The sequence below is a fragment of the Natator depressus genome, chromosome 10, assembly GCF_965152275.1.
Source record: "Natator depressus isolate rNatDep1 chromosome 10, rNatDep2.hap1, whole genome shotgun sequence".
NCBI classification, from domain to species: Eukaryota; Metazoa; Chordata; order Testudines; family Cheloniidae; genus Natator; species Natator depressus.
Genome location: NC_134243.1, coordinates 83,979,302 through 84,002,441, shown reverse-complemented (window position 1 = coordinate 84,002,441; position 23,140 = coordinate 83,979,302). Strand labels below are relative to the sequence as shown.

Here is a 23,140-nt window from a genome sequence, read left to right as displayed (position 1 = left end):
CAACTTGATTTAAATCAAATCCACCCTGTCTGCTAGTAATTTGATGACCTGTGTGAAATTAATTAGGGGCCTCAATCTAATTCCCAAGAGACATATGTTACTTGACAAAAATGCTATCACAACTGGCATTAAAATCATTCCTTCACTGGTACCCTCAACAGGGATACTCACAAATGTATCAAAGAATCTGACCTCCCCTCTCATGCCCTAGTTATAGGAATGATACTTCCCTGTTTCACAGGGTTGCTGTGAAGATACAAACACTGATGAATTTAAGATGCTACAGTGATGAGTGCAACAAAAGACCTCATGATGAAATAAATTCCATATTCATGCAGATTTTGGATGGTATGCAGTAAATAAGACATAGGGCAATATAATGAATGTGGAGAATAATATGAGATATTGAGTACTTGTGGCACCTTAGAGACTAACAAATTTATTTGAGCGTAAGCTTTCGTGAAGTGAGCTGTAGCTCACAAAAGCTTACGCTCAAATAAATTTGTTAGTCTCTAAGGTGCCACAAGTACTCCTTTTCTTTTTGTGAATACAGACTAACACGGCTGCTACTCTGAAACATGAGATATTGAGCAACTGCCTCATTCAGTGAGCACCCTGCAGCCTGTACCTTGAATCAGGCTAGGGTCCTGTGGAAAAAATTGTATGGGATCATGCAGAGACTGATCATAATGCATACACATGATCAACTTTAATTATGGTATTTTCTATCTTTTCGGTACTTGAATTTGCAACCTTAACCTTTTTTTTAAACCTAATTTTTATGGGAATTTTCCAAGTTTTTAAAGAAGTAAACTGAAAAATAAATTCCATAACATGCACTGATCATTGAATGAGTGGTCAGCAGAGTTTGAACCGGGGATCTTCAGCACTGCAGCCTAGACCTCTCCACTGGAGCTGAAGTACTATCATACCGGCTTGTTTGTGAACCAGTTTCCAGAGAGGAATACATCATGCACTGAAACAGTGAGATATATATACAGACGTAGCCCCATTTTGCAGAGTGCATAACCAAACACATAGATATAGCAGATTCTTTTGGAAAGCTGCATAAGTGGATTCAGCTTGGGTTTGACATATTAGAGCCATGTGTTCTACTCCCAGCTCTACCAGAAGTGACCCTGTGCTCAGAAATAGTCAACAATCACTGGAAGAGGTAAGATTTAAATTCACAGTTTCCTGGCTCCCAGCTCAATGTGCTTTTTCCCAAAGGATATTTTGAAGGAGAAGGACATGCAGGCAGACTCATGCAACTACATCCAGCTTGGAAACATGTAGGTGGAACATTCAGAAAATTAAGGAGCAAGTGTAGAACAAGTTCTACTGCCAAGATACTCCAACTTGTATCTTGGCCAAATATGGCTGGGTTTTCATGGAGGCAACAAGTCATCTCTCTGACCCCAAGACCAATCACCTGCTAAATTTCAATTTTTTCACCAAACTACAGAAGCACAAGAACTGTTCAAAAATGCTTGGAAAAAATGTTTTGATAATGGCAAAACTATTTTTCCCAAATCTTGTTCTTGGAAACTTGAGGCTGAGACCCACCATGGAAAATTTCATCCAAAACCATCACATTTTGGCAAAGTTATATATAAGGAACTAAAAACAGAGGATTATAGTGGGAAGTGTTAGGCAGTCTTACCTGTGTCACTACTCTCTCCACCTATAATGCAGGCACAAAATTTTATACATACAATATTTTTAAATTACATATGCATACAGGGTAAGCCAATTACATCAACATAGTTTTTTGCACTGACATCATACACTGTTTCCTCTCCCCATTATATAATATGTACACATTTTCTAGCTATCTACCTCATATAGCCACTCAACAGTCAAAAGCTAAATTATGTCCAAATACTCTCTTAAGCAGGTACAATAATACCTCTTGATATCCCAATAGTTTCAAGCCTCTCCTCCTTACCTCTTTGCTTCCTCCAGATGACAAAGATACTCATAAGCCACATTCTGATGTCTTCTCTCATCCATCTCTTCTGCTGTCAACCTCTCATTATCCAGGACAGCTGCAAAGAGTCAAAAATATTGTCAGTCTTCAACATACCTGATATGCAGGTATATAAGTGACCCTTGAATCACTTCAGCAACTTGCACCTATCTCCACAGTAAAATGCATCACATGCAAAAGATATTCCAGGACAGAACTACATATCATGCTAAGGAATCTTGCCCAAGGAGAGCCATATCAGTGCACACAGCATATTCTCTATTATTATTTGTATTACAATAGCGCCTAGTGGCCCTAGAGGGCCGATTGTGCTAGGCACTTTACAAACATATAACAGGTTTCAGAGTAGCAGCCGTGTTAGTCTGTATTCACAAAAAGAAAAGGAGTACTTGTGGCACCTTAGAGACTAACATTTATTTCAGCATAAGCTTTCGTGAGCTACAGCTCACTTCATCGGATGCATTCAGTGGAAAATATAGTGGGGAGATTTATATACACAGAGAACATGAAACAATGGGTGTTACCATACACACTGTAACAAGAGTGATCACTTAAGGTGAGCTATTCCCAGCAGGAGAGCCAGGGTGGGCGGGGGGTGGACGGACTTTTTGTAGTGATAATCAAGAGACTGGGAGTGGATGGGTCATTACACAAAGTAAAACTATTTCCCCATGTTTATTCCCCCCTCCACCTCCCACTGTTCCTCAGACGTTTGTGTCAACTGCTGGAAATGGCCCACCTTGATTATCACTACAAAAAGTTCCCTCCCACCCCCACCCGCCCCACTCTCCTGCTGGTAATAGCTCACCTTAAGTGATCACTCTCATTACAGTGTGTATGGTAACACCCATTGTTTCATGTTCTCTGTGTATATAAATCTCCCCACTGTATTTTCCACTGAATGCATCCGATGAAGTGAGCTGTAGCTCACGAAAGCTTATGCTCAAATAAATTTGTTATTCTCTAAGGTGCCACAAGTACTCCTTTTTTTTGGACAAATTAGATGTCTTCAAGTCACCAGGGCCTGATGAAATGCATCCTAGAATACTCAAGGAGCTGACTGAGGAGATATCTGAGCCGTTAGCGATTATCTTTGAGAATTCATGGAAGATGGGAGAGATTCAAGAAGACTGGAAAAGGGCAAATATAGTGCCCATTTATAAAAAGGGAAATAAGGACAAGCCAGGGAATTACGGACCAATCAGCTTAACTTCTGTACCTGGAAAGATAATGGAGCAAATAATTAAGCAATCAGTTTGCAAACATCTAGAAGATAATAAGGGGATATGTAACAGCATGGATTTCTCAAAAACAAATCATGTCAAACCAACCTGATAGCTTTCTTTGACAGGGTAACAAGCCTTGTGGATGGGGGGAAGTGGTAGATGTGATATATCTTGATTTTAGTAAAGCTTTTGATACTGTCTCGCATGACCTTCTCATAAATAAAGTAGGGATATGCAACCTAGATGGAGCTACTATAAGGTGGGTGCAAAACTGGTTGGAAAACCATTTCTAGACAGTAATTATCAGTGGTTCAGAGTCATGCTGGAAGGGCATAATGAGTGGGGTCCTGCGGGGAGCAGTTCTGGTCTGGTTCTGTTCAATATCTTCATCAATGATTTAGCTAATGGCATACAGAGTACACTTATAAAGTTTGTGGACGATACCTAGCTGGGAGGGGTTGCAAATGCTTTGGAGGATAGGATTAAAATTCAAAATGATCTGGACAAACTGAAGAAATGGTCTGAAGTAAACAGGATCAAATTCAATAAGGACAAATGCAAAGTACTCCATTTAGAAAGAAACAATCAGCTGCACACATACAAAATGGGAAATGACTGCCTAGGAAGGAGTACTGCAGAAAGGGATCTGGGGGTCAGAGTGGACCACAAGCTAAATGAGAGTCAACAGCGTAACGCTGTTCCAAAAAAAGCAAACATAATTCTGGGATGTATTAGCAGGAGCGTTGTAAGCAAGACACGAGAAGTAATTCTTCTGCTCTACTCCACTTTGGTTAGGCCTCAACTGGAGTATTGTGTCCAGTTCTGGGTGCCATATTTCTGGAAGGATGTGGACAAATTGGAAAAAGTCCAGAGAAGAGCAACAAAAATGATTAAAAGTCTAGAAAACATGACCTATGAGGGAAGATTGAAAAATTGGGTTTGTTTAGTCTGGAAAAGAGGAGACCGAGAGGGGACATGACAACAGTTTTCAAGTATGTAAAAGGTTGTTACAAGAAGGAGGAAGAAAAGTTGTTTTTCTTAACCTCTGAGGATAGGACAAGAAGCAATGGGCTAAAATTGCAGCTAGGGAGGTTTAGGTTGGACATTAGGAAAAACTTCCTGTCAGGGTGGTTAAACATTGAAATAAAATGCCTAGGAAGGTTGTGGAGTCTACATTGTTGCCGGCACCCAGCACCGAGAGGCTAAACAACAGCTGGAGTTGGTTCGCTACCTGGTGTGCTACACCCAATAATCACAACAGGGTGGAGAAGCAGAAAAGTTTATTTGCAGCTGCAAAAAGGTACAGGGAGAATAGAATCTCAAATCCTGTACAGAGAGCAGGAAGTTACACAGGCTTTTATATATATATATATATATATATATATATATATATATTTTTAGCATACTTATTTAATAGCAAGCTGCTCTAAGTATTCATATAGCCAGCCAATCCAGTTCCCAGCTAGTTCCCTTGTTTTTTTGTATTATTTGTTAAACTATACATAAAGCTGCTTTATTCAGCATTGTTTTTTTATATTTTCCCTGTTCGGCCTTGCTTAGTTTTAGATTTTTAAGAACAGGTTAGACAAACACCTGTCAGGGATGGTGTCATAAACATACAGCTAAGGGTAGCATAAAATCCCTCCTTTACCTGTAAGGGGTTAAGAAGCTCTGATGGTCTAGATAATTAGTTCTGCCACGAGTGTAGGGGACTGGACTAGATGACCTCTCAAGGTCCATTCCAGTTCTATGATTCAACGCTGTCAACCATGTTTTTCTTGATCTCTCATCCTTCCTTGGCTTTCATGACTCAGTCCTCTCTTGATTCTCCCCTTCTTCTGTAATTGCTCCTTCAGAGTGCTGTTTAGAGGATCCTACTCAGCCCCTCTCCAACTCTCATTTGGGGATATCATTTTCAACTCAGTCCTCTTTCTAGTTTCTTACATCCAGGCTGTGCCTAAATTTTCCAATCCCTTCTGTGCAACATCTCTAAGATACAGCATTTCCTCTTTTCCCACACAGCTAACACTCTCAGACTCTCATCATTTTGCATCTTGATTAGTGCTACCACCTCTTTTACCTTGACGAATCCCATCACTGGCTCTTCTTGCACCACTGCAAACCTAAGACAATTGTCTATAATTTCACTACCTACCCCCACCCGATAATCTCACATACACTATCAAGATGTCAGCTCCTACTTCTGATCAGCCAATGATGTCTGCCTTCATTTCCCACTTGTTAAATTTTCAAATACATTATTGCTTTCTCCCATACTGCTTGGAGGCACTCCCAATGAACATCCATAAAGCTCTCTCATTGTCCTCCTTCAAATACCTTCTTAAAACCCCTTTTCCCACCTCTCATGATTCCTACAAAAAAACTGACATTGGTTAGACAGCTGGTGTGCCAAGACCACTGCCTCCCATGGTGATCAATACTATTTCACTGTTTCCTTATACTCCCCATCTGTATGTATCCATTTGTTGTCTCATTTTATACTCAGAACATAAGTTTTCCGGGGGAGTGACAATCTTTTTGTTTTGTGTTTTACAGCACTGGGCACTACCACAATAAAAATAGTAAGTGAGGCTTTGTACAAATTGATAGATTCACCTTCTTTCTAATGAATATGTGCCATGCCCTAAGAGTCCATGGGGAACACGTTATCCTTTGTGGTGGTTGGACCTAAAAATGTACCCAAATTGTAAGCTCAAATGTAGAAAGTATGTGAAAGTTCATAAAATGTCAAAATAACCTATAACTTTTTGCCTGCCTAAAAATTAACCATAAAAAATAAGTCAAGTTGTTTTCAATAAATGTTATGAACGAGTGCAAAAAAAACAAGACAGAAAAACTAAATTAGTCCAAAGAAAAAGGGCCTGTTCATATGGGTTACAGACTGTTAAAATCATGCTTGGTAGAAACAAAAAATGTGGAGCCAGAAATTAAAGGAAAATTAGTGTGCCAAATATTAGGCCTAACTGGTAAACAAAATAATGAGGGGGTGAACTATGCTGCCCACTTTTTCCTTTTTCGGGGTTCTTAAAAAGAGACTTTGCCAGCAAAAATCTCATAGCCCATCCTGGCTGTATCCCAGCTTGTTTTATATTCCCTGAAACCCAAGACAGAAGGAGCAGACCAAACTAAAAAGACATTCTTCTTGAGAGGAAGGCTATTTGGCCTTGCTCTTATTCAAGGAAATTTGTTTTTCATTTGTGAGTCCTGAATAATCATCAGATCATCATGACATCCAGTCCACAACCCATCAGTAGGAATACCTAATAGCCAGCACTGAAGAGGCACATAAAATCCTGTTCTGCCTGCCTCCCTCCCTTCTTTCCTCCTGTCCTCTCTCTCACTCTCTTGGCTTTTTATCAAATCCTGAAATGAACTGCACTGCATCAGCACAGCAAGATGAAATTACCTCAACCCTGCCCTTTCTAAGGAGAAAAGACCCAACCAGATGAAGTCCCTGACTGGAATATGAACCAGGGGCCAAGAAGCAGGTGGCATGGCCAACTCACTGGCCAAAGCATTCAAACATAATAACCAGCCATCCAGTGTTCCAAAAACATCAACAAAAACTTATTTCCCCCACCTATTCTATCCTCTTTCTCCGCCAGTTTGTGCCTGGATGGTTGTTAAAAACTGGAAAAGAGAATACCCTTCACACACAAAACAGAAAGTAAAATTAGCTCTTTTCTTTTCATCAAAGAAAGGTTGCTTAAATAAAAAAATCAAACATTTTGGCTGCCCAAAAAACCAGAGTTTAGTAGGTTTTAATTAAGTTTGTTTTGCATAATCACTCATTTCCAGTTTCAGTATAAATGCTTGTTTTATTTCTTGTGTTTAATCAACAAACTTTCAACTTTAAAATAAGTGCTTTTGTGTGTTTGCCAGGAAATCGAGTAAATCAAGGTCTCTAAAAAAACAAACCCCCTCGTATCACTGTTTTTATGTTGGACAGTGAAAAAGTTTATAACAACTTTAACTCTTTTGACCGAGGAAATTAATGCAATACATCCCATCCCATTTGTATAATGAATGTTACGAACCATTCACTGCCCCCCCCAATCTATTCAATAAAATAAGACCTCTTCAAGTTATGTCCTGTTAGACTGCATTATTTATAACATGAAATTACATTCCCATGTTGCATCCGATGAAGTGAGCTGTAACTCACGAAAGCTTATGCTCAAATAAATTTGTTCGTCTCTAAGGTGCCACAAGTACTCCTTTTCTTTTTGCGAATACAGACTAACACGGCTGCTACTCTGAAATTACCGTGTCTGAAGTTCTAAATCTTGTGTTATGCAGGAAGTCAGAATAAGATTACTATAATAGGCCCTTTTGGCCTTAAAATCTATTAACAGATTATTTTAATGCCAGACATGTACAGCAGCCTAAAAAAAAAAAATCTCATTCACATAAAATATTTCTTCTTAAAATTTATTGTAGCTGGAGCATGTAACAATAGCTATCACATTAAGGATGCCTAAGCATTTCCATCCTAAATGTTTTGGCACTGGAATAATCTACTAATAGACGTATTAAAACGAACTAAAACGGAGAAGCTTTAGTGGCCCCATCCTTTGGAGCAGGAACTTGAAATATAGGCAGAGATGGCCTCTGTCAGAGGAATCCTTTTGCTGTGCCCGTGAAAATCCACCCAAATTTGGCCAAGTTATAAATCTCTGAAAAAGTGCAGTTTACACATGCTTAATAGAGGCTTATTAAACCTCCATAACTACATTACACAGACATTTCCTCCATGCTGGGCAGGGTCCAAATGGGACCTAAGCCCAATTTTCCATGCAATGCATTTCTGAGCAGCTGTGGGCCAGGTCTGGGGCCTGTGCAACATTAACACTGCCTCCTTGTGAACCTGCATTGCAATGCGGTATGTGAACTACATAATCACATGGCAGGTATTTCCTAAGAATCCCAACTCATTCAGTGCGCAAGCAGTGAGACAGCTGAGCAAGCTTATTTTTGTTTCCGCTGTTCAGTGAGAACATCCCTACCTCATACACTGTACAGAGGGTACAAATCTACTCATATACAAACATGAACATTCAGAATCAAACCATTAGTTTCTATGGATTTATGCCAGATTTATACTGTGGTAACTTCAAACACAACAAAGCCCAAAATGAGCCACAAATCTAGAAGAGCATCTTCTCATTCACTATGAACCCCTGCCTCATTGAGTGCACATCTAAACGAGTGGTTTTCAAACTTTTTTTCTGGGGACCCAGTTGAAGAAAATTGTTGATGCCCACGACCCAGACCTGGGGATGAGGGGTCTGGGAGGTGCTCACGGCTGAGGCAGAGGGTTGGGGTGAGGGCTGCGGGGTGGGGCCAGGAATGAGGGGTTCAGGGTGTGGGATGGGACTCTGGGCTGGGGCAGGGAGTTGGGGTACGGGAGGGGGTCAGGGCTCTGGGGTGCAGGAGGGCTCAGGTCTGGGGTGCGGTAGGGGGTCAGGGCTCTGGGCTGGGGTTGGGGATGAGGGGTTTGGGGTGCAGGAGGGGCTCCAGGTTTGGGGGCAGGCTCAGGGGGTTGGGGTGCAGGATGGAGTCAGGGCTCTGGGCTGGGGGTGCAGGCTCTGGGGTGGGGCTGGGGTTTGGGGTGCAGGAAGCGGTTCCAGGTTTGGGGTGGCTCAGGGCTGGGGCAGAGGATTGGGGCACGGGGTTGGGGCACGGACTTAACTCCGATGGCTCCTGGTCAGTGGCACAGCTGGGATGCACCGGGGACCACAATGTGCCCCGAAAGTGGCCAGCAGCAGATCTGGCTCCTACACAGAGGTGCGCAAGCAGCTCCGCTCAACTCTTGCCCACAGGCACCACCCCCTCCCCCCGTTCCCCGGTTGCCGGCCAATGGGAGTGCAGAGCTGCTGCTCAGGGAGGGGGCAGCGCGCAGAGTCCCATGGCCCCCCTGCCTAGAAGCCAGACCCACAGCTGGCCGCTTCCGGGGCACAGTGCGGCATTGGAAAAGGTAGGCACTAGCCTGCCTTAGCTGGGCAGCCCCGCCGACGGGACTTTCAACATCCCAGTCAGCGGTGATGACCAGAGCAAGGTGACCCAGCGCCTTATATGCCATGACCCAGTAGAGGGTCATGACCCACGGTTTGAAAAACACTGTTCTAAACTATACATTGAATGATGAATGGGTCCTGTGAAAATAATAGCATGCAGTCATGTAATTAAAGACTGTATTATAATGCATACAGCATGAGGGGGCAGACCTAAGGTTTAGCATTAACACTGCAATTTCCTGACTTTTCAGTGTTAACATTTCATTCAGACTGCGAATTTAAACAGTTTTTTTATGTAATATGAATTCATTTAAAAAGGAGACAATCACATCAGTGGGAAAAAGGAGTTCTCTTGTAGCAGAAGGAAGCAAGGAATGCTCTTCTTGTGTCAAATGAAGCAAGTGGAAGCATATAGAAGGGTGACTAGATGTTTTATGCATGTGGGGAGGGTGCAGAAAACATGAATGGAGAAACAGGTATCACACAGAGCAAAAGGTGAGTACCTCCATCTCACAATCCTTTTGCTCTTCACAGTGCAGGGAAGGAAACATAGTGGCACCCAAAGTTCCTGTTATAGCTGAACTTGGAACCAAATGACATCTCATTTGCATCTTGCTGTTGCTGTAGAAGCCTATGTTTAAATTCTCAGAGTAGTTCAAGGAATATAGCTATATCTGTTCCACTAATTGTAATGGAAGCTTTGAAAATCTCAACCCTATTTTCTGCTCTATTAAAAAGGAGAATCTGGAGTGGTCAATGGAGTTTTATTGTTTTTTCAAAATGAAAATCTACAACTATCACTGGCCTGTCACACCAGAAACCTAAAGCTTGCTTTCTTTGTTTTGTTAGGAGTTGCTTTGTTTTAAAACATAGGAATTGCCATACTAGATCAGACCAATGGTCCATCTAGTCCAGTATTCTACATCTGACAGAGGGCAGTACCTGATGCTTCAAGGAAATTATAAGAAAACCCATAGTGGGCAGTTCTGAAATAACTTCCCTATAGGGGAAGTTTCTTCCTAACCCCTGTCAGTCAGAGGCTGGCTTATGCCCTGAAACCTGAGATTTTATAACCCTTCAAAATTTGTATTTATTTAATGTAACCAACTGCACATGTTCTCATCCATATAAATGTCAAATTTTTTAAACCAAGAGATGAGCCCTGGGTTGGGTATCTTAGCCTCAGTGATCTCTTGTGGGAGTTAGATCCAGAGGCAAATTATGTAAAAAAGTATTCCTTTTTTTATGGCTTAAGGGGTAAAGTGGGACCTTGGCCCTTTATAATATTCACACCTTACATCAAACTATTCACTCAGCCACTGAGGACTAGCGAGTGTGCTTGCTGCAGCACATTAGTAGAAGGGAAGATGTTTTGAACAATTCTAAGCCTGTAGCATTTGAACAGGCAAATGTTTTACCTCATTTTTATGTAAAAAATATTTTAAACAGGGTATGAAAAAATTATCAAACACCTGCCATAGTTTGATACAAGAGACTGCAAGGGAATAGACTACACCAGCAAAGTTCAGGAACAACACCCCACTGAGAAGCCCACCTCCCCACCTGCTAGCCACTGAAGGGCCCATCACACCAGTATTCCACTCATTACACCAACTCTCCACAGAATACAGGATCAAATATAAGGTCTTAATACTAATCTTTAAGGTCCCCCATGGAACCAGCCGAAGATACCTCAGAAAGGTGTCTCTCTTCACAACCATAAACTCCCCCAACAGTTACGTTCCACAGGAGCTATGAAACTGTAAACCTCAGAGCAAGACCGAGTCAAGGCTTTGGTACTCATGCCCAAGGAGATAAAAATGACTACAAGTTTCACAGCCTTCAGAACAATGTGTAAAATATTTGACTTAGCTTTCCCACAGCTGCAACTAAAAAAATAACTAAAAAAGAGGGAAAGATGTGAAGGCAAGAAGGGGGAGGGGGGGAAGAGGAGGACTATTAGGAGAGAAGGAAGGGAAGAAAGAAAGACAGAAAGAAACATAGCACCAATTGTTTCCAAGGAAGAAGGGACACAAATAGCACACTGCCCAAAGCAACTGTGGTTACTATCTTTGGGGAGGTGCCCAAAAACTATGCAGATGGGCACTGTAACAAAAAAACAAGTTTAGTTATATTGTACACACCCGCAGGCTACTAGTCCCTGTACTTATTCAGGGGTTTCCTCCTTCATATTAGTCTTTCTAGAGCACATCTGATATATCTGAAACACCTCCAACCTCTTTCTGGTTATTGGCAGGGAGAACCTTTCTCATCTTGCCACTACTGCCCCACAGCTTCCTGGATGCTTTAAGAGGGGTGGCTCTCCTCTATTCTACCCCTTCTTCCAGCACCCTCATTGTTACCAATAGGTCTCTACTACTCTACCCCCACCTCGGCCTCCATTTTTGAGTCCTCTCCTACATCATAAATAAGTGGCTATCTCTGCTAGTTTCTAATAGTTTTCCCAAGCAAAGTCAGAGGAAAAATAGCATGAAATCTGCTAACTTCAATGTTGCAACACTGAACATCACCAGCATGGAGTTACACACTGAATATGCTTATGAAAGCACTAAGCAGCAATGGCAGCACCACAGCTGTCTGCCTGCAGACTGTGGAAGATACCACAGCAATGGGTTACTTTTGAAAAGGTATTATCACAAACATAAGAGTCCTAGGAGAACTCTGAGCAACTGCATACACGCAGAATTCATGTCCAGTGCAGAATTTTTTTTCTCTGCAAAAAATACATTCTGCAAAAGAAGTGCAGCAGTTCTGCCTTTCTCCCACCAGAGGCCGCTGTGGTGCGAGAACAGCTGGCTGACCAGCAGCAACAGCTAACAGCCAGCTACCTTCATTACAGCAACCTGCTGGTGGAGCCAGGTCAGGAGGCATAGTGGGGCACACAGGGCTGCTGGGGGTGTGGGGGGTCACAGACTTCGGTTCAGAAGGGTTAGTGGGGGGGGGCAGACTGGGGAGCAGGCTCAGGAGCTCGGGGGGTGACAGCATTGAGCCAGGGGCTGAATGGGAGGGGGCTCCAGGGCCACACGGGGGCAGGGGCAGATGTGCCTGACTGAATGGGAAAGGCTCAGAGTCAACCAGTGTCTGCAACGGGGAAGCGCCCCAATTCCCTAACAATCCTCCCCCCAAAAGAAACTGTTCCCTACTTCTCCCACCCACACCCAATAACCCTCCAGGTATACTCCCAGGCTCCTTCCCTCTCCCTCAGCTCCTCCATTACCCCTGACTCCCGCAAGCCTTTACACTGCTTCTGAGAAGTGCAGAAATACATTTCTGTATTGTAGTTTAAATAAATTACTCAAGTTTTGTATTAATATGCCTAGTAAGGAATCTATTTGTCAAAAAAAATTTCTGAATTTTTTTTGGTCTGTATTGTTACAGACTTAGTTGCTGACACGTATTTTGAAATAAATTACCAAAATAATTCAAACTGGTGTGTTTATATAGTGTTATTCTGACAAACAAAATATGCAGAATTTTTAAATACTGTGTGCATAATTTTTTATTTTTTTGCGCAGAATTCTCCCATGAATAATAAGAGACAAATATGTCATGACTTTTAAAGGTAAGTTTAAATTCAGCAGAAACTGATAGCACTAGCAAGGGCCAGCTTCTTATTTGCAAGTGCGTAAATGGATTTGTCAAGCCATTCATATTTGTAGGCTGCAGTGTTGTTGTGCCCATGTTGGTCTTACGCTACTACAGAGACAAGGTGGAAAGGTCATGTCTTTTATTGGACTACCTTCTGTCGGTGAGAGAGACAAGCTTTTGAGTTTACACAGAGCTCATCTTCAGGTCTAATTTAGCTGTGACACTGTGAGTATTTCTCAGACCTGAAGAAGAGCTCTGTGTAAGCTCAAAAGCTTGTTTCTCTCACCAAAAGAAGTTAGTCCAATAAAAGATATTACCTCACCCACTAGTCTCTCTAATATTTGTAAGACTGATATTTTTGCAAATATTTCAGATGTCTTTTACAGAATATGTAAAGTACTGAATAGTACATTAACACGAATACAGCAAAATGACGAGAAAGCAGCTCCTTAACCTGATATTTTGTTCAAGAAACGAAGAAGAGGAAAACTTGAATATGCAAAGATGAATTGAGATGTTTGAATTCAGACAAGGTAAATTTAGACAGACCATTAGCAAAAGATTCTTGACAGATCAATGTAGCCATGGGAGTCTCCCAAAGAAAGGAGTAGAAACCTCAACGCTGAGATCAATACAACTGGCCTGGCAGAGCCCTGAAGACCAAATTCTGCAAGGAACACGCCCGCACAGGCCTCGGGGAAGAGTCAGACTCGTTCCCACGGAGCAAGCCTTTTCCAGCGCCAATCCTACGTGAGACACGGGGCAGCTGCAGCTCCGTGACCTCCTCACTTCCCATGTGCCAGGGCGCTCTCCGAAGGCGGCGGCCAGGGCCAGCCGGGCTCAGGCGGGCGCACCGAGCCCTCGCCATGCGGAGGGCGGCGGCGCCGGCGCGGAGGACTGCGCGTCAGTCAGACCGTCCCCATCCCCCCGCGTCGCGGACAGGCTCCCCGCCCCGCCCGCCCCGGGGACCGGTCCCAGCCCACACGCCCCGGCCGCAGACCGCAACCCGCGTCCCCCGACCGCCCCCGACCCCATCCCCACCCTCAGAGCCCGCGACACGCGGGCGGGGACGGCGGGCGCGAAGACAGGGCCCATCCCCAGGGCAGCGGCAGCCCCGGGCCGCGAAGGCGGGCACCGCCCTCCCCGGGACTCACAGCCATAGTGGGGCCGGGCCACCCCGAGCCCGTCCGCTTCCTCCGAGACGGACATGGTGCTGCGGGCCGGGCCGTTCGGTCGCTGCGGGGCTGGGCGGACGCGGCGGAGGCGGGAGCGGCTGTTTCTCTTCCTGGTCTCGGCGCTGGGTGTGTCGGAAAGAGGCGCCGCCCGGCCCCAGCAGCCCACGCCTTGCGCGCTCAGCCCGCGCCCGTCCTCCGCGCCGCGGCGCCCGCCCCTGCCCCCGCCGCCCGCCGCCCGCCGGGGCCCCCGCCGCAGCGGGCAACACCGGGTCGACAGCGCGCGCTGCCCCGCAGATTCCCGGCCAGCCGCGCTCCCCCCCCCACTCCCCCGACAGCCGCGCTGCCCCCCCACGCCCATTCAGCCCCAAACGAGCACCCAGCCCTGCTGCCCCCCCCCCACGCCCATTCAGCCCCAAACGAGCACCCAGCCCTGCTGCCCCCCCCACGCCCATTCAGCCCCAGACCAGCACCCAGCCGTGCTACCCCCCACGCCCATTCAGCCCCAGACCAGGACCCAGCCGTGCTGCCCCCCCCACGCCCATTCAGCCCCAAACCAGCACCCAGCCCTGCTGCCCCCCCCACGCCCATTCAGCCCCAAACCAGGACCCAGCCCTGCTGCCCCCCCCCACGTCCATTCAGCCCCAGACCAGCACCCAGCCGTGCTGCCCCCTCCACACCCATTCAGCCCCAAACCAGCACCCAGCCCTGCTGCCCCCCCCACGCCCATTCAGCCCCAGACCAGCACCCAGCCCTGCTGCCCCCCCCACGCCCATTCAGCCCCAGACCAGCACCCAGCCCTGCTGCCCCCCCCACGCCCATTCAGCCCCAGACCAGGACCCAGCCCTGCTGTCCCCCCATGCCCATTCAGCCCCAAACCAGGACCCAGCCTTGCTGCCCCCCCCACGTCCATTCAGCCCCAGACCAGCACCCAGCCGTGCTGTCCCCCCATGCCCATTCAGCCCCAGACCAGCACCCAGCCGTGCTACCCCCCACGCCCATTCAGCCCCAGACCAGGACCCAGCCTTGCTGCCCCCCCACACCCATTCAGCCCCAGACCAGCACCCAGCCGTGCTGTCCCCCCACGCCCATTCAGCCCCAGACCAACGCTGAGCCGTGCTGTCTCACCCCCACCACCTCCGAACAGCCGCGGCACTGCCCCCGCCCCGTCCCTCTGCCGCCCCTTCGCCCCCAGCTGTGCCACCCCTCAGGCCCGCCAACCCTCTTCCCCACGCAAAGCCCCACAGCCCCTACCCAGCCATGCTGCTGCCTCCTGTAGCGTCCCCATCTGTGCCACCTTCCCCTGTCAAACTCCTCCTTCCCACAGCCCCACCCCACACATGGACCCCTGCACTGTCTCCCAGCTGCACCACCCCCACTGCCCTCCACCCAGGCATGCCAACCGTGCCAACAGACCTCCCCACCACTCACAGCCCCCTGCACGGCATAAGTAGCACCACACACATACACAGCCCCCCAGCCCAGTCCCTTCTGCCCCCCCAGCTCCTGCACAGCTGCACCATTGACCCCCTTCGCAACATAGGTAGCACCAGACAGACACCCATCCATCCCCACCGCACCTCTGCCTCCCACAATCCCCCATTGTCTCCCCACCTAGCTTTGCTACTGCCTGTACAAACACAGCTCCTGTACACAGCCCCCAGCCACAGTGGGTCCCTCTCCCCACATATACCTTTAGCTGTGCTCCCCTGCAGATGCACAGGTACCCCCCTGCCCCCCGGCCAGCTATGTTGCCCCCTACAGGCCCCACCCAGCCACACACTCTGCCCCCAAACACAGCCTCCCTCAGCCACACTGCCTACCCCTGCACATAACCGCCCCTGGCCAGCTGTACTGTCCCCCCTCACACAACCCCCTTCACCAAGCCCAGTCCTGCCACCCCCCTAAACACAACCCCCTGCACCCACCCCAGCCACCCATACACACGCTCACAGCCCAGACATGCTGCCATCTCCCACACACGCAGCCTCACCACCTCCTGCCCCCATACACAGCCCCCCCAGCTGTGCTGATCTCCCCAACCTCCACACACTCAGCCATGCTACCCCCACATACATGCAGCCCCCTGCCCAGCCACGCCATCCCTGCCCACATACAAACAGCCCCCTCAGCGCAACCACACCACTCCCCTCCACAGCTCCTCTCACACACACACAGCCTCCCAGCCCAGCCATGCTGGATCCCACTTCCCATACACACTCAGCCATGCCACCCTCCCACACATACCCCCCAGTCCGGATGTGCCCTCCCATCCTCCTAGACCCCTCAGCCCAACCACACCACTCCCCCACATGCAAGCCACTCCGCCCAGTTGTGCTAGCCCCTCATAGTCCCTTAGCCCCCCACATGCACAGCTCCCCTAGCCCAACCATTCCCCCCACAGCCTCTCACAGCTGCACCAAACCTCCATACACAGCCCCCCACTCAAGCTAGGCCCCAAACACAAAGCACCCCCAGTCGTGCAAGGACACCACACACATTCAGCAGCCCCCTCAGGCCAGCTGCACCTTCCCCCCAAAATCTCCTAGGCCACCTGCACCACCCTCCAGTCTCACACCACCCCCATACACTCATCCCCTCTGCTCAGTTGTGCCACCCCTACACACACAGCCCCCTGCCCGTATACATAGCCCACCACTCCCACAAACAGCCTCCCCCACAAACCCAGCCACACCACCCCCCTTCCCAGCTGCACTGGCCCCCTCACACATACACACAGCCTAAGCCATGCCAGACCCCCTCACACTCAACTGTGCTGTCCTCCCACACACCACCCCAAGCCCAACCATGCTCTCCCCAACCTCCCATTGCACAGCTCCCCCACACTCATACAGCTCCCTACGCCCATCCAAACACATGGGAAACTATCCAACCCCCAGATACACTTGATGGGCAATACTTCCCCACTCCCAAGCAGCAAGTCCAGGGGTTTAAAACAAAGACAACTTTATTAAAAAGAAAAAGTGAGGGGGAACAAAAGAATACATTTGCAAAAGACTGCAATTAATAAATTAATATGTAGTAGGTAAGGCTTCCAACCTCCAGTATATCTTAAAAAGAGACCCAAGCTCAGTCCTCTACTGGCAACTGACTAGCTGGTGCCTTCTGGCCACTTCCTTCTTCCCCAGGTCCCCACTCTCAGGCCCTATCTTCACTGGCAAGTTTCTGCGCAGTAAAGCAGCTTTCTGTGCTGTAACTCCCAAGGTATACACACTGCCAAGCCACTAAGTGCACAGAAACTGCGCAGTTGCAGCACTTGTAAAAAAAACCACTCCAACGAGAGATGTACATCTTTCTGTGCCAGGGCTACAGCGCTGCAGTGCCAGTGTAGCCACTGGTCAATTACAGCACTGCAATTGGCCTCTGGGCATAGGCACCGACTCTGTGGGTGCTCTGGGGCTGGAGCATCCACAGGGAAAAATTAGTGGATGCTCTGCACACACTGGCAGCCAAGCTCCCCTTACACCCCCCCACCCCACCTTCTCCTCCCTCTCCTCCCCTGAGCGTGCCACATCTCCACTCCACCTACCTCCCAGTGCTTCTCACCCAGCCACTGCCAAACAGCTATTTGGCAGCATTAGCATGCTCCGGGAAGGGCAGGGAAGTGTGGGAATGTGGCACGCTCAGGGGAGGAGGCGGGGCTGGGGTGGGGATTTGGGGAAGAAGTTGGAATAGGGGCAGGGAGGGGTCAACGTTGGAGCGGGGACTTTGTGAAAGGGGTTGGAATGGGGGCGGGGCAGGGGTGGGAAGAGGCGGGGCAGGGGCAAGGCCTCATGGAACGGGTGGAGTGGGGGCAGGGCCAGGGCAGAGTGGGGGTCCAGCATCCACGGGAAAGAGGGGAAGTCGGCGCCTATGCCTCTGGGAGATGTCCCACAATACCTGTTCTCGCCTCTCTGGTCATCGGTTTGAACTCTACTGCCCTGCCGTCAGGTGACCAGCTGTCATCCCCATGCCTTAAATTCTTTGGGAATTTTGAAAGTCCCCTTCCTGTTTGCTTGGTGATGCATGCATAGTCTCAGCGCATCTTTCCAGGTGGCCATGCCTGCTCCAAGCAGTAGGCAATCCCCTTCTTGGAGCAATGCTGAGCTGCTAGACCTTGTCAGCATTTGGGGAGAGGAGGCTGTCCAGTCCGCGCTGTGCTCCAGCCGTAGGAATTATGATACCTATGGACAGATTTCACGACGCATGACAGAAAGGGGCCATGACCAGGACACACTGCAGTGCAAAGTCAAAGTGAAGGAGCTGCGGAATGCTTTCCACAAGGTGCGGGAGGCAAACTGCCCCTCCAGTGCTGCACTCATGAGCTGCCGATTCTACAAAGATAATCAGCGGTGACCCCACCTCCATTGCAAAGACCTCTGTTGATACTTCAGTGGCTCGCGTGCCAGTTGAGAGAGGATCAAGCCAGGAGGAGGAAATCTTGAATGAGGATGTGGAGAGGGAGGGGGACCCAGAGGCAGAGGATGACTTGGAGGTCAGAGATGCATGCAGCCAGGAGCTCTTTTCTACCACAGAGGAAGATAGCCAGTCACAGCTGTCAGATGTTGGCGAAGCGCAAACAGGAGAGGAGGCCCCTGGTAAGTGGATTTGATTTTGGGAATCACTGAAGCAAGTTGTTGGGGATAGGAGGGTTGCAGAAAGCAGGCTTGTGTGTCCACCACATGCCTAGTCTGAGTGGCAGAACAGGCTGTTGATTGACTCCCTCACTTCTTGGGAATCTGCCTCAGAGATCTCCAGGAAATTCTCATGGAGATACTGGGCAATCCGCTGCCGCAGGTTCTTTGGCAGAGCTGCTTTGTTTCTTGCCCCATTATCAGTAACTTTCCCATGCCACTGTGCCGTCATGGGGAGGGGGGACCACTGCTGCACACAGGCGAGCCGCATAGGGGCCAGAGTAGAAGCTGCAGTCTTGGAGAAGACCCTCCCTTGATTCTCTGCTCACTCTCAGCAGCAAGATATTTTCCATAATGATCACATCCTGTGGAAAGTGTGGGGACAGGAATGATTATCAGCCCCTCCTACAATGCTGGCCCTCCCTAAGAGCCACGTGCCCAGTGTACAGCAGGGTCTGGGAAGAGTGATTTATCCTGCCCCTGCGGCTACTCACCAGTTTGGCCCTGCTGAAGTACAGTACCCACTGTACTGTACTCCAAAGGAGAAGTCTGGATATGATCCCTGGACATACACAAATCTTTAGCCGTCCTGGGACCCCACCTCCTCCTGGGACCTTCCCTTCCCCCCAACCCTCTCACTGCTGATGGGTTTTTTTGTTTGACTCTCTCCTCCGGTTGTTGTTTTTTAATAAAAGAATTGTGTTGGTTTGAAAGCAATCTTTATTCTATTAATCGAAAGCAAACAGAGTCCTGCAAAGCAACAGACAATTATGTTAAATCTTCATATTGTATCGTCTTCACCAGTCACCTCCTAGCATTACAACCACTGCACTCCCAAGCATAGCAACAACTATTAGTGGCTTTCAGCTTCAAATTGCTGCCTCAAGGCATCCCTGATCTCCCTCTTATAGCCCTAGTCTCTGGCTGTTCAGCCTCCAGGCACTGAGCCTCTGTGGTCCAGCCCTGAGTGAAGCTTTCACCCTTACCTTCACAAATATTATGGAGCTTAAAGCACGTGGCTATAAGCATAGGAATATTGTCATTGGCCAGGTCCAACTTCCCATAGAGGCAGAGGCAGTGCCAACAGGTCTTTATATGGCCAAAAGCACACTCAATAGTCATTCTGCACTTGCTCAGCCTGTTGTTGAACTGCTCCTTGCTGATGTTAAGGTGCCCCGTGTATGGCCTCATAAGCCACAGCATTAAGGGGTAGGCGGGGTCTCCCAGGATCACAATGAGCATTTCAACTTCCCCTATGGTGATCTGGTCCGGGAAAAAAGTCCCTGCTTGCAGCTTCCTGAACAGGCCAGCGTTCTGAAAGATGTGTGCGTCATGCACCTTTCCAGACCAGCCTGCGTTAATGTCTGTGAAATGTCCACGATGATCCACAAGCGGCTGGAGAACCATTGAGAAATACCCCTTCCGATTAATGTACTTGGTGGCTAGGTGGTCTGGTTGCAGAATTGGAATATGCGTGCCATGTATCGCCCCTCTGCAGCTAGGGAAGCCCATTTGTGCAAAGCCATCCACAATGTCACACACGTTGCCCAGAGTCACAGTCTTTCGGAGCAGGATGCAATTAATGGCCCTGCACACTTCTGTCAAAACGAGTCCAACGGTCGACATTCCCACTCCAAACTGGTTAGCAACCGATCGGTAGCAGTCTGGAGTAGCTAGCTTCCACAGTGCAATTGCCACACGCTTCTCCAACGGCAGGGCAGCTCTCATTCTCATGTTCTTGTGTCACAGGGCTGGGGCGAGCTCATCACACAGTCCCATGAACGTGGCTTTCCTCATCTGAAAGTTCTGCAGCCACTGCTTGTCATCCCAGACGTGCATCATGATGTGATCCCACCACTCAGTGCTTGTTTCCCAAGCCCAGAAGCGGCATTCCACTGTGGTCAGCACCTCCGTGAATGCCACAAGTAATCTCGTGTTGTAGCTAGTACGAGTGGCGAGATTAATGTTGTACTCCTCTTGCTTTTGTAGTTTAAGGAATAATTCCACTGCCATTCATGACGTATTGGTCAGAGCGAGCAGCATCCTGACCAACAGTTCGGGATCCATTCCTGCAGCCCGAAAAGGCAAGGCGCGCAGTACACAAATCATTGAAAGATGGCGCCAAATTTGGACGGAAGCACAGGGATTGCTGGGATGCGAAGCAATACATCACGGGGCATTGGGACAGGACCCAGGATGCCCCGCGACCCCCTCTGTCTTCCCACAACCCTTAGCAGCAGAAGAGGAAGAAATGCTCTGTGGGATAGCGCCCCAGAGTGCAATGCTCCAAATTCCACTGCAAGTGCCACTAGTATGAACACGCTATTGCGTAGGCAGCTGACATATGAACACATAACAGCAGTTTTCCTTCAGTGCTCTCTGAGTGGCGCTGTAACTCCCGGCGCTGTAACTTTGCCAGTGTAGACATGCCCTTAGTTTGTTAGCATGGGGTGGTGGAGTTTACAGATTCTGGAAGGTTTAAGCTGCTCCTACCACTTGGCCAAGCTGAAGTGATTTCAGCTTTAACTGTTGGGTGGAGACTGTGACACTGCATCCCATATTCTTCATAGTGATATTATGGTATGATCATAGCATAATTATGATGTATTTTATGAAAGATAAGTCATGTGAGGTGTCATTGAAAAGGCTAGGAGAAAGAAAAGAAGTACCTGTGGCACCTTAGAGGCATCCGATGACGTGAGCTGTAGCTCATGAAAGCTTATGCTCAAATAAATTTGTTAGTCTCTAAGGTGCCACAAGGACTCCTTTTCTTTTTGCGAATACAGACTAACATGGCTGCTACTCTGAAACCATTGAAAAGGCTATGATTTGCTGAATATGATTATCCTATTTGTATGCATGTATCATTTTGGTATCTGAAATTAAGAATATTGACTACGTATCTGTATTCCAAATGTTACACCTAGGTTATGCCCTCTAGAAAAGATGCTTTTAGTCTAGATAGTGGGTGGAGAAGAACCTATTCAGGACAATGGCCCATTAGGAGAAAAGCAATAGGCCTTAGGAGGGAAGCTTATCTCTCACCTGGGGAAGAGCCTTCCTGAGAACACTCCAAACAGCCTGTGAGTAATGGCTGCTATGACTCTGCAAGGACATGTGATCAGACCACATGATGCTGGACTCCATCTTGGGATGTCAGTATTTTTCCACAGACAGGTTTAGGAACCAAGCTTTGAAACAAAGGGTTCCCGATGCAAAAGCTATATAAGGCAGGGAGTGACATCATCTGAAGTTCTTCATGCCCCACACAAGAAGACTCCTGGAAACACCTGAGGAACAAAGACTGAACTGGGGGAAGTTCTGGACCCAGGTTAAAGGGATTTCTAGCCTGTGAATCAAACACCTGGGGATTCCAACCTTTAAAGCAAGTGCAACTTGCCCCTTTAGAATCTGCAGCCTGCTTGTATCATCTCTTAGGGTGAGAATCTGCTATTCATACCCAATCTATTTAGTATATTAAGCTTAGTTTGTGTTTTTTGTTTATTTGCTAGGTAATCTGCTTTGATCTGTTTGCTATCACTTGTAATCACTTAAAATCTAGCTTTTGTGGTTAATAAACTTTTTTGCTTTAGCTAAACCAGTGAGTTGGAGTGCAGTGTGTGGGAATCATTGCTCAGTGGCAAAGGCTGTTGCATATTCTTTTCCATATTGAGGGAAGAGGCGAATGTTATGAGTTTACCCTGTATAGTTCCCTGTGCAGTGCAAGATGGTATAATTTTGGGTTTATACTCCAGTGGTGGCAGGGGGGGAGGGGTGAGTCTGGAAAGCTGGGAAATTGGCTGCTGTCTGCTGCATGTATTTGAGTGGCTTGGGTGAAACTGCTCTTTCAGGTAGCTCAGTTTCAGTGTGTGGTGCCATCTGCTGTCAGGTTGGGTGATAACAGGGCCTGGGTTAGGCTGGCTGTGTCTCCAAGCAGTGTAAGCAGGGCCAACCCAACTGAGTGGTTAGAGGGGCCCAGCAGTTCCCACAGCTCCCAGGCTGCACCCTAGGGGTGACAACCTCTCAGACACCTATGCATCAGAGTTTTTTTAATGAAAACTACTATTCTCTCTGCAGTCTCAAGCCTCCTCAGTCCTTCAGCTGGAATCCACCTCATCCTAGCGCATTGTCTCAAAGCTACCTCTGTACTAAGTTTGCTCAATAGAGTTAACAACATATAGGATTTTTTTAAAATGGTTTTACTAACACATGTTCCAAGTCTGGGGAGTGGCCAAACCAGTTCCTCCGAGACAAAGAGAAAGCTGATGCATCAGCCAGGTGTAAATAAGGCCAATGGGCCATTACCTGCTAAGTGGTTATTCTTCGGCAGGAAAAGGGGCATGGGCGAAAAATCTACATTTTGGAAAAGAAATAGGAAGTCCCATCCATACAGACTGCCTGTTGCCTTGCTCCCAGCTGAAAATGCTTCTTAAAGGGGGAAGAGGACTATAAAAAGGGGAAATACCTCCAA

At 47.8% G+C, this 23,140-nt stretch overlaps 1 protein-coding gene across 1 annotated transcript in view; it reads right to left on the bottom strand.

The window, feature by feature from the left end:
* The window catches only part of IQGAP1 (IQ motif containing GTPase activating protein 1), a 168,317-nt gene extending 154,089 nt beyond the window's left edge, over positions 1–14,228 (bottom strand). The window contains exons 1-2 of the mRNA XM_074966741.1: positions 14,018–14,228; positions 1,949–2,048 (exon numbers count right to left, since the gene is read on the bottom strand). Coding sequence (XP_074822842.1) covers positions 1,949–2,048; positions 14,018–14,072 — 155 coding nt within the window. The 5' untranslated portion in view covers positions 14,073–14,228. The remainder of the gene's footprint in view (positions 1–1,948; positions 2,049–14,017) is intronic.
* Between the last annotated feature and the right edge of the window lie 8,912 nt (positions 14,229–23,140).